At 37.4% G+C, this 17,269-nt stretch overlaps 1 protein-coding gene across 3 annotated transcripts in view; it reads right to left on the reverse strand.

The window, feature by feature from the left end:
* Positions 1 to 17,269, reverse strand: part of LOC121324411 (kinesin-like protein KIF26A) — a 111,156-nt gene that overhangs the window by 17,490 nt on the left and 76,397 nt on the right. For all 3 annotated transcript variants that reach the window (XM_041266249.1, XM_041266248.1, XM_041266250.1), the window contains exon 5: positions 6,295 to 6,478. In XM_041266249.1, coding sequence (XP_041122183.1) covers positions 6,295 to 6,478 — 184 coding nt within the window. The remainder of the gene's footprint in view (positions 1 to 6,294; positions 6,479 to 17,269) is intronic.

A 17,269-nucleotide genomic window follows, 5' to 3' on the forward strand; every position in this document is an offset into this window, starting at 1 on the left:
CAATGTGGACTAAAAGAAAAGCAATGGCAAGGAGCTTTCAGCAAATCCCTATGCTCTTTATCCAAAAAATGAGAGGTTATCAAATTCCATTCTTAAACCAGTGTTCCAGGTTTTTGGAAGTTGATAAGAAAAAGCCAATTCTCCTAATGGTGTCCGTATCGTTGGGGCTACCAAACTACCAGACTCATGAGATTGCAAACTATAGCCAGGACTAACCTTTTTGACCAGAGTACTAAGATAATCAGGAGCCTACCTTTAATAACTTAAAAAATGAAGCAATACCAGTGATAAAGCCTTCGATTTGTCAATAAGCACCATCCTAGTTTTTTATACAGCTGGCAATGATGTGTCAAAAAAGGACACACTAAAACAAAGTGGCAGCATGAATTACATATTGCATCCAATTTTTGCAGAGAATGCTTGGAAGCAAACTGAGAGATAAAATCACCATAGTCCAAAATAGTTAAAACAGTAACAGTCACTAACTTTAATCCCCTAGTCGTGAGGGGGGTGGCGGAACGTATTCCTAAAAAGGAAACCTAGTTGAGGTCCTAATTTTATAAGTAGTTTATCAACGTGATTATTAAATGTAAGCTGCTCATCGATCCGAATACCTAAGTATTTATAGTAATAGTTATAGTGATTTACCATATAAAGTAGTAATAGCCCAGGTCTGACTACTAATTTTCTTCCTGTTATTATATAGGATAGCTTGTTTAACAAGCTTGACACGGGTTCAGGTTCATCAAAACTTTGTCTGAGGAGATATTTGAAGCTGCTCAAGTACTTTGCGATTATGTTAATATGAAAGCCTGTCACCACAGCAGGCACTACAGCACTGCTAACCATACTAATAAAAGCATTGCTCCCAAAAAAAGTGGTGCCATACATAAACTAAAGACATGGTCTCATTAAAAGATAGCATTATCTAACAAGCTGGATTTAAGTTATTATTCTAACTGTCGGAATAAGGCCTTCAAAGACTTAAAGTTTCTTGGTATTTGCAGAACTACAGAAGTCTGCTCAAGGCAGAATTTCTATGCGTGTCTTCAGTCCCCCCTTCAGACCTCACAACCTCAAAGCTTTTCAATCTGAGTACAGGGAGGTGAATTCATAACTTGTGCTGGAGAAACACAGTGTAACAAGTGTTTGATTTGCTTATATCTGCTTTTTCATTTTTTGTTTTAAAGCAAATCTGGTTTGTTTGGAGAGTGGCGACTGACACAAATTTGAAAAGACTGGCCTACAGAACGTAGTGAACCTGAAGGTTTAATGAAACAGCTGTTTCCAAAAAGGAATACCATTAGATAGTCCCCATTGAAATCTGCATAAGAACGTACAGAGACTTTGGGGAAAATGTGAAATTCTGCGGCATTTACTTTTCAATGAAAAATAGAAGTCGTCACAGTAAGCAATAACCCACAACATATTTGCAAATTACAGCCAAGTACATTTTTCTTATGTTTCTTTTATTTATTTTTCGATATTCAAGGTTATAATTTATTCATTTAAGTACTGTTTGAAAAACTAAAAATAACAGATTTACATGTTTTATACAGTTTGGTAAGTAAAGCTGACATTTGAAATCAAGGTTTCCCCTCATACAATAATTGTGCTCTGCACCTTTATTTTCTCTATTCCACCTACACTTTGCCATCTGAGTTGTAAAGAAACCACTGCACTCCTAGACCATTTTCACAATGCAATTACAAGCAGGAACTAATTGGAAAGCACTAATTGAGGTTAATGCAGTTGAACTTTTCATCACTGCCAATGGTGTAAACTTGTTCTGCCTGTGTGGTTATGCTAAGAGGACTTAGTTCTGTGAAGTCGCTCCTGTGACAGATATCATCTCAAAGCATAAGGCCGTCATATGACAGATGGCCACAAACATGCTTCACAGACCTTGGAACTATAGGGCCCTGAGCAAAGTTAAGCTGTCCTGTTTTTACCAGCTATATCCATTTACACCCACTTTAACATAAACTGAATTTTCCACTATATATTTATTATTTATACAGGAAGCATGAGACTTTGCTTTACAGGTCATTCGATTTGCCACATCCCCAAAGAATTCAACACAGCAGGGCTTCCAGTTTGTGGTTTGCCTGATGAGGACCACCCGGCTTCAGTTTTGAAGGGCAAAAGTTGCCTGAAGAAGTTTCTAAATCCACATCAGAGTGCTGTGCTATATACAGGTGTTAATAATTATTAGATGTTTTAAACTCTTTTTTTTGCCTGCCCTCCATTCTGACTCAACTTAACTGCTGCCATGAGGAATGCGTGGAGAGCCATTTAAACATTGTTAAATGTTAGGTAAAAGCCTTTCACAATTCTGTGTTTTTATCAACAGAGCCACTCTGATGTGGTCATCCTTGTTTCCTCTGCATTAACTAAAAACAGCCCAGCAGGAGCTGCCAAAGTGATAAGAAATTCAATCCTGGATAATAAAGGGCTTCAGGTTGAAAACACAATTAAAATGCCTCTCACATTCACTTTGATATCAGGCAATATACACATCTATTTCCCTTTTTTTTTACAGTTGTCTCAAGCCAAAAAAGCCCATTATTTCATTGACATACATAAATTCTATTCAATCTATATTGTTACAAATCCAGGGCTGATCCCATGTCTGGATTTAATTGAATTCTAACAATGAACCACTGCATTCCTAGAGCTCAGTGTAAACTCATTTTTCATTTTTAGGGGTAGTATAATGACTGACATAAACATATGCCTGACAAACTGCTTTTACCACCACATTTAAGCTTGTTCCTATATATAAATTGGCTTTCAAAGTAACTGAAATACCAGGCAACATTTTTGGATAGAAGAGCTTGACAGATTGTTTCTACCCCTTGCTTAGTGTGAACTATGTCAGACTAATACAAACCTTTACACATGTACCCCGGAGTGTAACAGCCATTTCAGCAAAGGGAGTCTGTGCTTCAAATTAATCATTGTTATCTTCGGCATTTACCACAATCTTTCCTTTTCATAATGCTACACAATATATTTTTGACTATGCTTTGAGTATTGTGTCTATTCTGGATAGTTCCTATTAAAAACCACCTCCTTATTACAGTCCCCCTACTCCAGAATTTTGCAGGGCAGTTATCCAAAACAGCAACATGTGTAGTATGCCAAACCAGCTAAAGATAGAAAAAAATAAAAATAAAATATAATAATAATAATAATAATAATAATAATAATAATAATAATAAACTGAATAACGCAAACTTCAGATGTACAATATATGGACATGAATAACGTCTTTGTATAGAGAATTTGTACTCCTCACTTCTGGCCTTGTTTTATTTTTAACAGTGCATTTAGATGCCTGCTGCAGATGAGGTAACTTTCAATGTGACAAATGAGTCTCGGATAACATCAACCAACAGCAGAGGTTATACATGTGGCAATGTGCACTGTATGTCTATGGTGACTGTGCAACTGGGTTTTGTGTAATAGTACATAGTGCAGTAATAATACATTACTACAATAGATATGTTTATGCATTGGCAATACTGGATTGTCAGACCTCATGTGAAGCAGTTCTATTTTAAGCTTGGCTGCATTTAAATTGTTGAAGACTGCTGTTCTCTGCATCTTCCGTAGGGCTGTTCTGGCAGATCATCTCGCTGCTTGACAAGATCTAAGAGACAGCTTTACAGGAAAGAAACAGCTTTCCAGGAAGCAAGCTTGAATTAGAAACCTGTGTAGCACGTTGCAGAATACAACGCCTGTCTGCAGGCTTTAATAGTACTTCAACTGAATTAGGATCCAGCTTAGCTAGGGCACAATGGCAGAGATGTCGCCACTAATACTGCTATGTGTGATTAATTATCTTACATAGCACATTAATGTCAGTGAACTCAAAGTTAACGCTAATATAAAAATGCAGTTTCAGCCATGACTCCCTGTATACCAGTAACATTACATCTAAATACTTCCTGAGAGAGACCACACAACCATTTTGTTTATGGGATTCACATTGTAGTGGCTCCATTCTACCAGTTAGAAAGCTTACAAGTTTCATTTGCTTCATTCTACAAAGGAAGGACTGTTTTACATCTAAATGGATTTGGGGTTTAGTCTTTAGTGACTTGTCAGAGAACCGAGAAAACACGTTTAAAACTAACTACAAATATAGATGACAACAGCAATTGTTAAAATAAGGCTTCTGCTCTCACATATGCACATTTAGTGTCTTCATAAAGCACAAACTGTGTTCAACACTCCATGGCAATCTGATGGCACACTGCTTTAAGGCAGTCACTACATCACATAGTTGATCACATGTGCTGCTTCACCCTTTTGTTTCCCCACCAAAAGGCAAGCAAAGCAACTGGCACTAAATGTCAAAACCATAGAGGAAACAAAGACTTCACTGGCAAAAAGCACTACCCTATCACCCTCAGCAAGGTACTATAGCACTAGTAATGCCCAGGCATAATGCAGCTCACTAAACAGAAAAAGAGAAGGACGGCCACCAAAGTTACTGAATACTTCCTGTGAGCAAGACTTAATGACATTCTCTAGACTACCATTATGAGGGGAAAAAAAAACAGGATACGAGAATCCACTAAAAGTGCACTCTCCCTTGCATCTTCATTACATTTGAATTTTCTTTCCAAGTCAGCCCAGGACACTTGAAAAGATGTGTCCAATGCACTGCCTACAGTTTCCTGCTGCGGGTGCCAAGCAAGCTGTTATAAATGAACAGCGTATGAAAGCATGATATAATGCATACAGTAATCCATCTGTTAGGACCTACACATTTGTCAGGCTGGGAGATGTAGAGGGAGAAAAATCGAAGGCGTTCTAACAGAAGGCAGAGCCATTTTTCTTTCTCTAATGCAGACCTTTACAATGCTAGACAAATGATGCTACAGGATGAAGCACAATGGCACAATTTCATATCCATGCTGTGCTTTCCACGAGGGTGGGGGAGTATTAAAATTCCTCATACAGCACTGTTATTTCAGTACAGACAAAGCTGTAAAATTCAAAGCAAAAGAGGCCATGCCCTCAGCAAAGTGGTGACAAACTGGGACGCGTTTCAGTGCTCAGGTTACACCCAGGACAAACAACGATAAATAACCGGTACATTTGCCAAGGTATTGTATACATCAGAATGTACAGTAAATCTATTTATTCTACCTCAGTTAAAATGATTACATTTAAAAAGAAAACTACTCTTAAGCACTAAGTGTTTGTTTAAAGTTGAGTATTATAGGTTAACATTACCCTTGCCTGAACATGCCCACTGTTGAAAGTTACTGGGCTTTTTGATTTTTCAGAATGGGCAAATTGCCTACTCCATATTAAAATAAGACATGGGCAATTCTCTAGCCTCTCATGTTTTTAAACACTGATGTTCACAGAATAACCGAAATGTTTGCAACTTTGACTCATCAGTTTTATCTTTCTGTCTGTGATGCTGATTCTGATCCTCACAAACCCAGGTATTTAAATGCTAACAAAGAAATGTGACCATCATCTAGAGAGTGAACCATTACCCATCAGTCTGGAAAGATTTAATTACATGCATTGCCTCAATTAGACAAGGTCCTTCTGCTGTGAAGAACATCCAGCACACTCCAATCTATCTCCATTGCAGCGTTGAAGCTGAACTGTCCCTTATGTTGCAGAGAGACCTGAACATACACCCCCTCTTCTTTAACAGTAATAAAGATGTGCTCTACACACCATGTGTTCAATGAACTACTTCTAATTCATGCCATTTTAATGTTTCATTTGCTCCTGTTCATTTTCCATATGCAAATCAGAGCTGGGTTGGTTTAATACCCAGGAGGTAAATACAGTATAATTGTAAATCTCGAAAAACTACTCACTTCTAAATCTTTTGTAGTCATCTTTGTATTACTTTAGTATAAATACATGTTAATTTGGATTCATATGTTGTTTTTGTCTGAGTTTATGTGAACGAAGAGACACAATTTGCCCATTTTCCCATTGGAAATAGTGATATTTTGAAATATCACTGTCCTAGTCACAAAAGCAAAGCTTGTTTGGAATAATAGCCATTTTCTATACTTTTGAGGCATAAGCAATTAGGAAATAACACTTACTACCCAGGAACAAAAATTGTGTTACATAGTGTTATCACTATTGCAGTCTTACAATTAGAAATTGGGGAAATCTCCCCCCAGAAGTGTTTGAATGTTGAATGTCGCCTGTAATGTTCCAATTAGCATATTTTCAGCCAGTGTGGCATGTTCTCTGCTACCCACATACAACAGAATATGAAGCAGCAATTCCTCTGCATACCTTTCCCATTCCTGGGTTGTCCTTGACCTTCGACACAGCTCTCAGAAGGCATGGCGGTGCAGGGGGAGGAGACAGCTGTAGAATGCCACTGAAGCTGGTTGGGTAGACTGAGGGCTCCTGGGAGTGAGGCAATGGCGGGTGATGCTTCTTTCGCTTTGAAGAGATGTTCAGCTTCTGTGCTGCCCTGTACAGAAAAAAAACAAAACAAGAGACCTTAAACTACCATCAGAGATGGGGATGGGAGCTTGTCTCATGGCTAAAACCTAACAAAGGACTAAAATACTAAAAAAAAAAAAGGACCAAATTCCCCCCTGGCTAATTTGATTTAAAATGATAAATCAATATGGTACATCTATCCCGTGTGCAGATGTCATAAAAAAATAGTGAAAATTGCAGAAATATATAAAGCAATAAATTAAAATCGCTACAATCTGAACAAGGTAAACATATTTAATCCTGCTGGTGTAAGGTTTCTCAGGTTGCCCTTTTATAAAAAGAAACAGTCTCACCAAGACACAGCACCTGTAGGCCTATAAGCATTATTGGGCACTGTGTCGGTTCATTTCTGGTCTGAGCTATTTCACGACAAAATATATTTGGAGGTTTTAAAGCTATTCCTGTGTACAATCTGCAAGAAACACCCTACATACGATCAGTGACATGCGGTGAATAAAACGTCTGTGAGGCCACAATATTGGAAACACATTACATTATTTAAAATGCATTAAAATATAAACCACTACTGTTCCATGGTAGTTATATTGTACAGAGGAACACGAAACAGTGTGTTTGTATCTTAACCACGGAACTTGTTTATTGTTGCTTCGGCTTAAGTTGGCATCTCCGTCGTACATACACGCTCACTTACGGCATCACGTATCTTAGCAACAATAAGCATGACACAACATCAGGCAACACGTAACCAAGCAACCACAACAACACTGAAGTTCCGTGCCGTGCTTATTTCCTTCTATTTCATCAATGGGATTTGCTGAGTCTGCTTGGATTTCTGCCAAAAATGACGTCAAAAATTTAAAAAGGCAAGCACACAATGTATTAATTTATAAAAAGATCACAGCATGCAGCATACCTAAATATGACAGACATGGCAAGTGTTTATAAATAATGTTTAATAAGTAATATCAGATTTTAAGCATAGCACACATATCCAGTATACATTACACAGTGCAAAATGTATCTCAAACCTCAACAAACATGCCGATATCTAACATAATTCACAAGTTATTTGTTGTCATCGCAGCCTGTTTTACAAATCAGCTTACTTCAATCTAAATCAAAGTTTATCCAAAGGCAACATGTACATATAAATATACACACTTATTTCAGAGTGGCGTTTCAATTAGACTATAACTTTTCTTAAATTATTTTAGCAGCTGTGGCCCCAAAAATGCCTGCTGAAATCTAAGACATACCAACAAAACAAAAAAATCTCCCTGTCGCCAGCGAGGCTATTTGGAATGAACAGGCGATAAAGTTTTGAAAAGTGATATACTCTAATCTCCTGGGTGACCAATCCACAATAGGTGTTTTTTCTTAATACAGTTGAGGACAGATAAGGCATGTCTCCCTCTACTTTTTTTTTTTTTTTTTTTTTTTTTTTTTTAGTAGAATATATTTAAGTTTCTGCATAACTGAAAACTTCAACCCTTATCGACTTTGACGTTACCTAGTAATACACAGTGCCAGGAATTGTACCAATAAAAAGAAATAGCAGACTAATTCTGCTGAACTGTTGCAGATTACACTGATGCAACAGTACCAGCAACCTTGACGAGCACATAGTGATCAAGAAGTTTTAAGATGGCATTGTACTGGTACATGAATTGGGAATAATATGCTGCATCTAAATTAGGGTCAGACCAAGTGAGAACATTAATTAAAATGTTAAACAAATAAATACATAAACCCGTGTCCTCTGTAGATAGTACTCTGGTACCCTGGTGCTCCAGTTGTTCTGTGACCTGCCTACAGTAGCAGGATGTTTACTGCATTTAGAATCTGTGATTTAATAGTTGACCTTCTATATAGTGCTATATAATGCTGTAAAAGAGAATGAAACAGTATATTTAAAAGGAAAATGCCCTTAAATAGATTTTGTTATTTGCAATTATTTTTTCACTGAAGTATAATCAAGGTGGAGTGTAGCAGGATTTTTTACATTTTCCGTTTGCCATTTTTGGCATATTGAATAACTCTACGCCATTGAGGCAGTTCTAGAGTGTGGCAGAGAAACTTAAAGCAGACAGACGTGTGGCTGGCTAGACTCCGGACAGAGTAGCACTTTACGTTCAACCCAGGAGGAGCAAGCCACGAGTTAACACAGGAACCCATGAATAATTCCACAGCTCAGCAGCTCCTTCAGCCACCAGACACAAGGACATCCTAAAATACTCTGTCCATAAACAACAACTTTCTGTTAAAACAAAATGCGAGTTTTAAAATGTGACCAACACTTACATTTTAAGTAGGAAAACAGAAGTCATTCAAAGTTTAGACTCAAAAGGTGCATATATTCAAAATTACTGCCATAAGCAAATGTGACCAAATTAGTGCCGTACAACTACAAGGTAATATAATTCAAGGTTGAGATTAACTGTAATTTCAACATTCCGGTTATTTGAACTTAGTAATGCATCTCAGTGCTTGAACAGTGTCAAGCAGACAAACTGTGACAGTGCATTAGCATGCTACTGGCAACTGCAAAGGAAAACGAGTTGCCAACATCTAATTCTCTTTTCAGTGATAGGTAACCTGAATTGTATTACACAAGGAACAGTCATGTATTATGCATACATAACAGATATAGATTCTGAACATATATTATCATAAATTAAAAACACTATGCCCAAATCCACAGTAGATATAATAAGAAACATCTGGATGACCTTATATGGGCATATGTAAAACCTTACACATTTCCCCTACTAAAATGTAGTAAATTTGAAATATTTAATAGATTTGACTATTACACTGCTGCCACTGGCAGTGGAAAGGTGGTATCTGGTTTCTTATCTCATAAAGTGTCAGCACTAAGCAGTCATTCTTTTTGGAGTCCTATATTGACAAATACACTATCCAAGTTGACCCCATACAGGATTTTTGAATTTGTTGTAGATTTACTCTAAAAAGCACCACTTACAGCCAAGCTTCCCTGACACCATGCTGGGTAGATGGCTAGGAGCTGGAGTGTGTTGAGGTGAACGCAAAATTAGATACGTTTTGTGACCTTTTGGCGCATAAGATTATGCACTACCAACTGAGAAACCTATACTCATGAAATTGAACCTTCCTTTGACACTCACTCTGTGAATTAACAAAATTAACATGGCATAAAGCCGGCTTGCTTTAGGTAGGTACCCATAAAACATTTTTAAGTGGGTTAATTGACTATTACATTTGACATTTATCATATAACACATTGTATCAAAAAAGCTACCAGCTCTTGTTTTTAAAACACCTGTTTAGTTCCTTATTGATTTACGGATGAAAAAATTCTGTGACAAATTCAAGTCTGATGGCTGAGGTAAGTTCTTCAGAATTTCCATTTGCTTTTATTGTGTTATGCCATTCTGATGTGTTACAAGCTCTAATTGGGTTTTCTCACGTGCCAGTCACAGCAAAGTGTGAGCGTGTGTGTGTATTTGCATTTGCATACTGGAAAACCTTAGCTGACTCATTAGTGTCCCAGTCTCAGCAATTTGAACTTCACAGTCCTACCAGGCATCCTCCTTCCACCCCTGAAGCTGTGCAAAAGGCATAATCAAGAAAATACATGAGCCCCTGATGAAATAATTATTACTTCCATAAAGTATACAGGAGGCGCTTCCCATGGGAAGGGTTTGTGAAAGGGAACGGGGCTTACAAGGGCTGCATTTGCACATCTAGTGCTCACTTATGCAGACAAAGCATTTCCACCGAAAGCTTATGAGCCTGAAACACACAGTCATTTATAACACACACAAACACATATGCAAACAGAATTGAAAGCCAAATATCCCCCATAACCTAATCTACTAGTTGGTGAATCAGGTGTAAACACTAAACAGAGAGGGGGACTGTTCATTTAGCCTTTTCAGATACTAAATAAGTACCACTACTGTATTTATACCATTGCTTCTTTTTTAATAACCAACAGTGGCAGTACTTCCTCAGACTACACAGACACATTAAAAAAGATTAAGATTAAAGAAACTCTGCCTGAGGTACCGATATTGTATTCTGATGCTGTTGATGTATAAAGACATTAACAGTAAAATGATGTGCTTGTCACTGGCCTGCTTGCACACTTAGCTGTCGACACAGGTCTCTTTGATCACGCAACATGGAGAAATGCATAGCTATATTAAGAAATCGACAGTTAGATCGGTTGCTTTGTAGACATATCCACCTGCTATCAGCATTGCTTTGATCATTAAAAGATTGAAGTCAGCAACATTTCTGAAAACACCTTTTGATCTACACATACTTACATATATAAATTTTATAAGGGGGGAAATATATATATATATATATATATATATATATATATATATATATATATATATATATATATATATATATATATATAACCTATATATATAAAATTTATTTTTTTTAAAAAATGTGTTTTTAAAATATGTTTTTTCAAAAAAAAAATATAATATTTTATAAATATGACTGATGGTAAACATGGTGTTGGTTTACAGAGACAACTACTGTGAATCAATATCAGGAACAAACAGTGTAAAAGATGTGGGGATGTACTTACAGTTCTCTCCAATCCATCATTTATTTAGTGTTCATAACCAGTCTGTGAAACCAATAAACCTTAACTTCTCCATCCATTTCATCCTGGCACTCCATTATCCTGCATGTGTTTTAGAAACATATATAGATATATGCAAAGCGGGGGTTTGTCAAGAGACCTGGAGGGGGAAGGTCCACTTTGCTCCACTTGCAATCAAGGTTTCTACATGATTACACACTGACTTGTGACAGACTGCTGAGCTTGACAAAGAAAAGCCGGAGACACTGCAACAGTAGAGAGCACAAGGTGTCAGCAGCAGGAGAGACAAGGTCTTGAATGCCCAGTCTGAATGGGCTCTTTAAAAGTTACTCTCACGGCAATTCGAAGAGAGCCGTGTAGGGGATTCAAAATTGGGGGTTTGCAGTGCATTTTCAAACCCCTCCGCTTTCCCTTCTGAAAATAAGTTTGTTCTTCTTTAGCAGACTCCTTGCCAGTATCTCTCTCCAGCACCGCTCCCAACAGCTTTATTCTCTTGTCCTTTTACATGTTTTATTTCCCCATCCCACCACTAACTGCCCAATTTGCTCTCTTTCAAAAGCCAGAGTGCTAATGACTGTGCCTCATGCCTTCCCTCTGCCACACTGATAGCTTTAAAAGTAGAGAAAACCTGCCTTCAGTCCTCCGGGAAGAAAAATGTTCCTGCTCTGAGCTGCTGAAAATCCTGGCAGCTGTCCTTGCTTCTCACAACAGCCCAGCCCCTTTTTTCCCCCCTACTGCCAGCTGGGGTATCAATACACTGCTGATATCTGATCACTGCATCTTTGCCTCCAGTCTCCTCTTACAAGGGAAAAGCTCATTATGAATTGTTTATAAGTAAAAAAAAAAAAAAAAAAAAAAAAGGGCCTGTTGTTATTCAGTTTCCTCAGACTTCAAAGAGATTTTTTTTAGCTCTTCCCACCCTCCCCCTTCATAGGATGTCATTAGATAGATGCAGGAAATAAGGCGATTAATGATAGATAGATAGATAGATAGATAGATAGATAGATAGATAGATAGATAGATAGATGAGAAAGGGAGAGAAAGATTGAGGATCAGTGACAGACAGAAATGCAATAAAAACAAGTCAAAAGGCTGGGAGAATAAAGAAAAAAACAAACTGACAACGGCAGCTAGAAAGACTAAGGATCATCAAGTCAAAAAATGAGAAGCATGCAAGAAAAGCAGGACAAGGCAGAGAAACAAGAGCAGAGCTGCTTTGGTTGCAGTTGGGGATATCTTAAACACTGGTTTGACAAACAGGGAAAATATCAGCTTGGTTGAAGAGGAATCAGTTTCCACCTACTGAAAGTCACTAGAATTAAAAGTATGTCACTTAAAAGTTATAATACATTCTCACTAGTGCTAGCCCACCTCTGCTCTGGCACGAACACCCCTTGCCATTCACTCTTATGCCGAATTCAGTAAATATTTTGTGAGGTACAATAACGCCTACAAACTTGACACCACCAAACTCATTTTTCTTGCTTCCGGAGACTGGGTTATCTGGTATCTCTTTTTTACTATTATAGATATACTGTAAAATATTACTTGGACAATTCAAACAGAGAATGACAAAAACACATTGATAGCTTTGTAACTAAAAGCAAAAGATGGCTTAAACTCATTTGGCAGCAACGTCAAAACCACCTAGTCAAGTTAATTTATTTTTAATCCAAAGAATTACTTCCCAGTTCTCATATTCAGGTTGAGCACCAAAGTAACCCATTTCCATACTTTTTGTTCCAGGGACATTAGCAATGCTACCAGTAGAATGGCTTAAGGTCTGATTATTTCAAATATGACAACTTGTTGAATTATGTTTTTCAAATTAACACTACTCAACCACAAGCATCTGTAAACAAAAAAAAAAAAAGAAATAGTTGATACAGTATTATAAGAACAGCTCTTAGGCAAACAAACACACAGATGGCATGCTTATTGATAAATGGGTAGACAAGTTTAATCACACCTCTTTTTTTGGCTATGAAATTCTTGAGAGGGGGAAGTGGCTTTCCATTCATTGAAATCTAAACCTAATTACAGATTCATCATGACAGAGTTGCAAATTAAATTCCCTCTCATTATTTATTTATATATTTATAGGGAACTTTTTTTAAATTATAATATATAATATATATATATATTATATATATATATATATATATATATATATAATATATATATATATATATATTAAAAAGTTTCATCAAGTAAGATAATGTCATGACATTACAAGACTATTGTACGTGCTATGACCAAAAACAATGCAACCTTCAATGCTTCGTTATCTGCGGAACATTTATATGCAAAACTAAGAAAGGAGGGTGGTGGTGAGGGTGTTCTGCAAAGCTAGCAAATGCCCCGGTGTCAATAATCTCTCCAGCTCTTTTCAGTGTGTGTCAAGTTAGCAAGAAAAATTCCAGTCAGTCATTAGTGAGTGCTCCTATTAGCGTGTTTGTGAAAATGTGTCTTCCCTTTAACAATCGGCAGTTTGCCCTGGGGCTAATTACCATTTTGGTCTCATTTACTATCCCTGACATAGTCTTTTCTTCCCCTTTTCTCCGCAGACAAGATAACAGTAGCCTAGCCATTCAACCGGAGCAGATCACACGGTCTGATATCAAACTATATTACTCACAAGCCCTGCCTCTGCTTCGGATAAATAGCCCATCACTCGTTCATTTGACTGGATAGAAAATAGTTCTCTAAGTGTTCATCATTAGCATAAATGTTCAATCTGATCACTGAAAAGCAGGAGACCGATTTACAGTCTCACCTCTACCCATATTCTGGGGAACAGACGTACCGGGGGGGGGGGGGGGGGGGGGGGGAGTTATAAATAGCTTTAAGGGCTTAAGCTATTAAATCCAATACATTCAAAATATGACTGCCTACATTTGAAACTTGGCAATAGGAGCGGAGTCTGGATGTCCTTAGGTGAAGGCTGTGCTTAAATACAAAGGGATTACTTGCTAAAGGATTACATGTGGGGTGGGAAGAGTGCAAGCAAGGTTTTGCTGTCTGAGGACGAAACATCTATCTGGCATGTCAAATGAAGGACTGACTGTCTATTGATAATAGGTGATGCATCAAACTCCACACAGTAATAAAGTTCCACACCAAGTTGACAGAAAATCAATTTCATGCAATTTACCGCCAGCAATATATAAACGGTAAAATATCTCCCAGCATGTGATACTAGTAAAACTCCAAAACTGTAGAAATAGAAAACAGCAATGTATACTATATAAAAGCACTGATTGACTCTCTTAAACTGGAATCACCTGTATACATGAAAAAACAGGTTTATCAAACTCAACAAAATTTTGTATTTCAAACTGTGGTAGCAATGAATATGTCTATATGGGTATTAATGAGAAAAGAAGCTTTGTATCTTTAAATAAATAAATATATATTATATATACACCCACACACACACACACACATTTTCTTTGAAGACTTGCACCTTTAAGGTCATTGGTTAATGCAAAGTAAATGATTAATCAAAGATGACATCACATTACGGGCTTCAAAGATGATGTCACCTTTAGGTTTGGAGGCTATGGATAGGAGCTGAAGATTGGGAGAAAGACAATCCAGTAATGAGGTTGAGAAAATTGACATTCCTGTTTTCTTGAACTTTGTAGAACACACCTGAGCTTATACAGCAGTTCAGAAGTAACATTGCAGTTAAAATGGAAGGCTCATTTTTTAATGCCTACCCCATTACCATTAAAGATTGTACAGTATTTAAAAATTGAGATTACTCATGACTTCAAGGTAATGTTGCATTTTACTCCTTGAAAATACATTTCACTCTCAGTGTTATTAGAGGGTAAGTTACTCCCAGACCCAAAACCTGTATGTATGTATTTTGTACATGTAGTACACTGGTAAGAAATGAGAATGTAATAAAAAGCAGTGTTTGTTAATACTTTAATGGGAGGGTGGAGAATCGGAGGAGAGAGAAGCCCTTAAAGCTTCACACAGCTCTTCACAAATACATTTTTTGAGTTACTTTTAAGGATTCCCTCTTGAAGAAAATGTCCCCCCCACCACTGTAAACACTATAAAATATGAATACAAATAAACTGGGTCTTTTTCCCCCTACATTTCTTGTTCCTTTGTTTCCATTTCTATGATTGCTTCTTCCCAGAGCACTGCTTTAAATCTAGCTTTAATGGAATCCCCATAAGGACACTTATGTTATCCTTTAAGTCTCCTAACAAGAAGACATGCCTATCTGCTAAGCCACCGTCTTTACGACAGAGGGTTCTCTTTTTCCAATTAGAGTCAGGAAAATAAGGAAAAGAACGAATCTTTTCTGTTTTCCCCCCCTTTCTCCAAGATCTCTGTTCTTTTTATCACTAGACATGGAAACTGCTTTTCGATTAACTTGCTTCATGCTGTACAGAAGTGGTCTTGGAAAGGTACCCCAGAGAGTTATTTTTCCCCCAAGCTCCACACTTCACAACAGACAATAAAATGAATACATATCCCACCTAAGAGTGTTAAAAAGAAAGAAAAGAAATAGGCCTGCAGTTGACAGAGAGCCTCTATCTCACTCATCCAGAAAGCTTGTGGTTGTGTAAGGATACTGGCTGCTCCTCGAATACAGGTTAAAAGGAAATTATATCAAATTTCACAGCATTCCCTGGTCAACACCTGATAAAGCTGCTGGAAACATTGGTTGACTGCAGAAAGGCCTTGGTTCTTCTAATTCAGAATGACAGGTGTGCTAATCCCACGTCTTTTTGCTAATAAAATTTAAAAAAAATATCAAATACATTTTCATTGCACTGTTCAGAACTAAAGCAATGTGTGCTTCTTTCTTAGTAGCACAAACACCATTTCTACAGGGAAGCAAAATACCTACTTAATCCACACACTATCTGCACACACACACACACACACACACACACACACACACATAATAAAAGGGTCAAACTGGAAGTGTAAAAATTTTAAATCTCATGTGATGTTATTTGTAGACACCGGTGCCTGTATGTGGTATAGAATGAGAAAGCAGGTATTATGTGATACCACAAGAGAAGGAAGAAGCTGCATGCTACCACCAAACTGTTGTGTCCAAAGCAGATACAACTGTTTGACAAGCTGCCAGTTGGCAGCCGCAGATATTAAGTTAAATCATTTTCTGCCTGAGAAGTGAACACGGTAATATGATTGCTGAAACCACACTAGAGTCAACCCTAAATTGCTTTACTCATAGGTTGCAAGGGGCTGGAATCCCCTGTTGTCTTACAAACGATACACTAGGACTCCAAATGTGAAAAATTCTAATTAAAAAAAATAATAAAAGGAAAAAATAAGCACTTTCACCCAGTGATTGAAGTTTTGAAGCCACCATTTGTTTTTTTCTCAAGTCAGATTTAATTAATTGGTGTTTATACTGCATCTGCCCACAGCAGCATATCATAACCAAAGGCAGTTTTAGAAATAGGTTCTACGGACATATGCTGTTCTATTATAATACAGTAAAACAGAAAATGATCTTCTAATGTTAATATTCTAGAGGAAACATTTCAAAATGAACCCAACAATAATATTTTGAGCATCCCCAGTTTGCAAATAGCTGCGCTTGCATTTTACCTCATCCTGTCATAGATTTTGTATCTCGTTCACCGTTGCCAATAAGGAGTTGATCTACATTTAACAAGGTTCTTGCTTGGTTTACAGACCACCTGCCAGTACACAAATACACAAGTCATTGCTTATGGATCTCTGGGCAGGTTTATTTGCAATAATATTACAGACACAAAGCCTTACTTGGGGACAGACTAGGCCTGTACGGGCACTGTACTCTAGGAAGTGTTATCTTACTGGGAAACAGAAGTTAAAAACAAATCTTCAGCAATCTTCAATACTGGGGTTACTGGCCTTCCCACAGGACTCATTAATGTTCTCAATCCACAACAAATGGAAAGAACTTCCAAGGAAATGCTGAAAGCAAACAGAAACCTTACCAGGCAGTAACTTTATTACCAAAGTTCACACTCTTGCAGAACCTCTGTAGGTACAGGAATCTATGCAAACAAGTGTGCATTCACACAGTTATCCTCGACTTTTTACCATTTCCTTAGAAAATATCTTTGTCAAGTACCGGCACTTCCCCTCCTTTCAAGAATAAACACACATCCTCTTTGAAAGCTATTCATTATAAGTTCTGGT

Source organism: Polyodon spathula, chromosome 12 (assembly GCF_017654505.1).
Source record: "Polyodon spathula isolate WHYD16114869_AA chromosome 12, ASM1765450v1, whole genome shotgun sequence".
Classification (NCBI taxonomy): Eukaryota; Metazoa; Chordata; class Actinopteri; order Acipenseriformes; family Polyodontidae; genus Polyodon; species Polyodon spathula.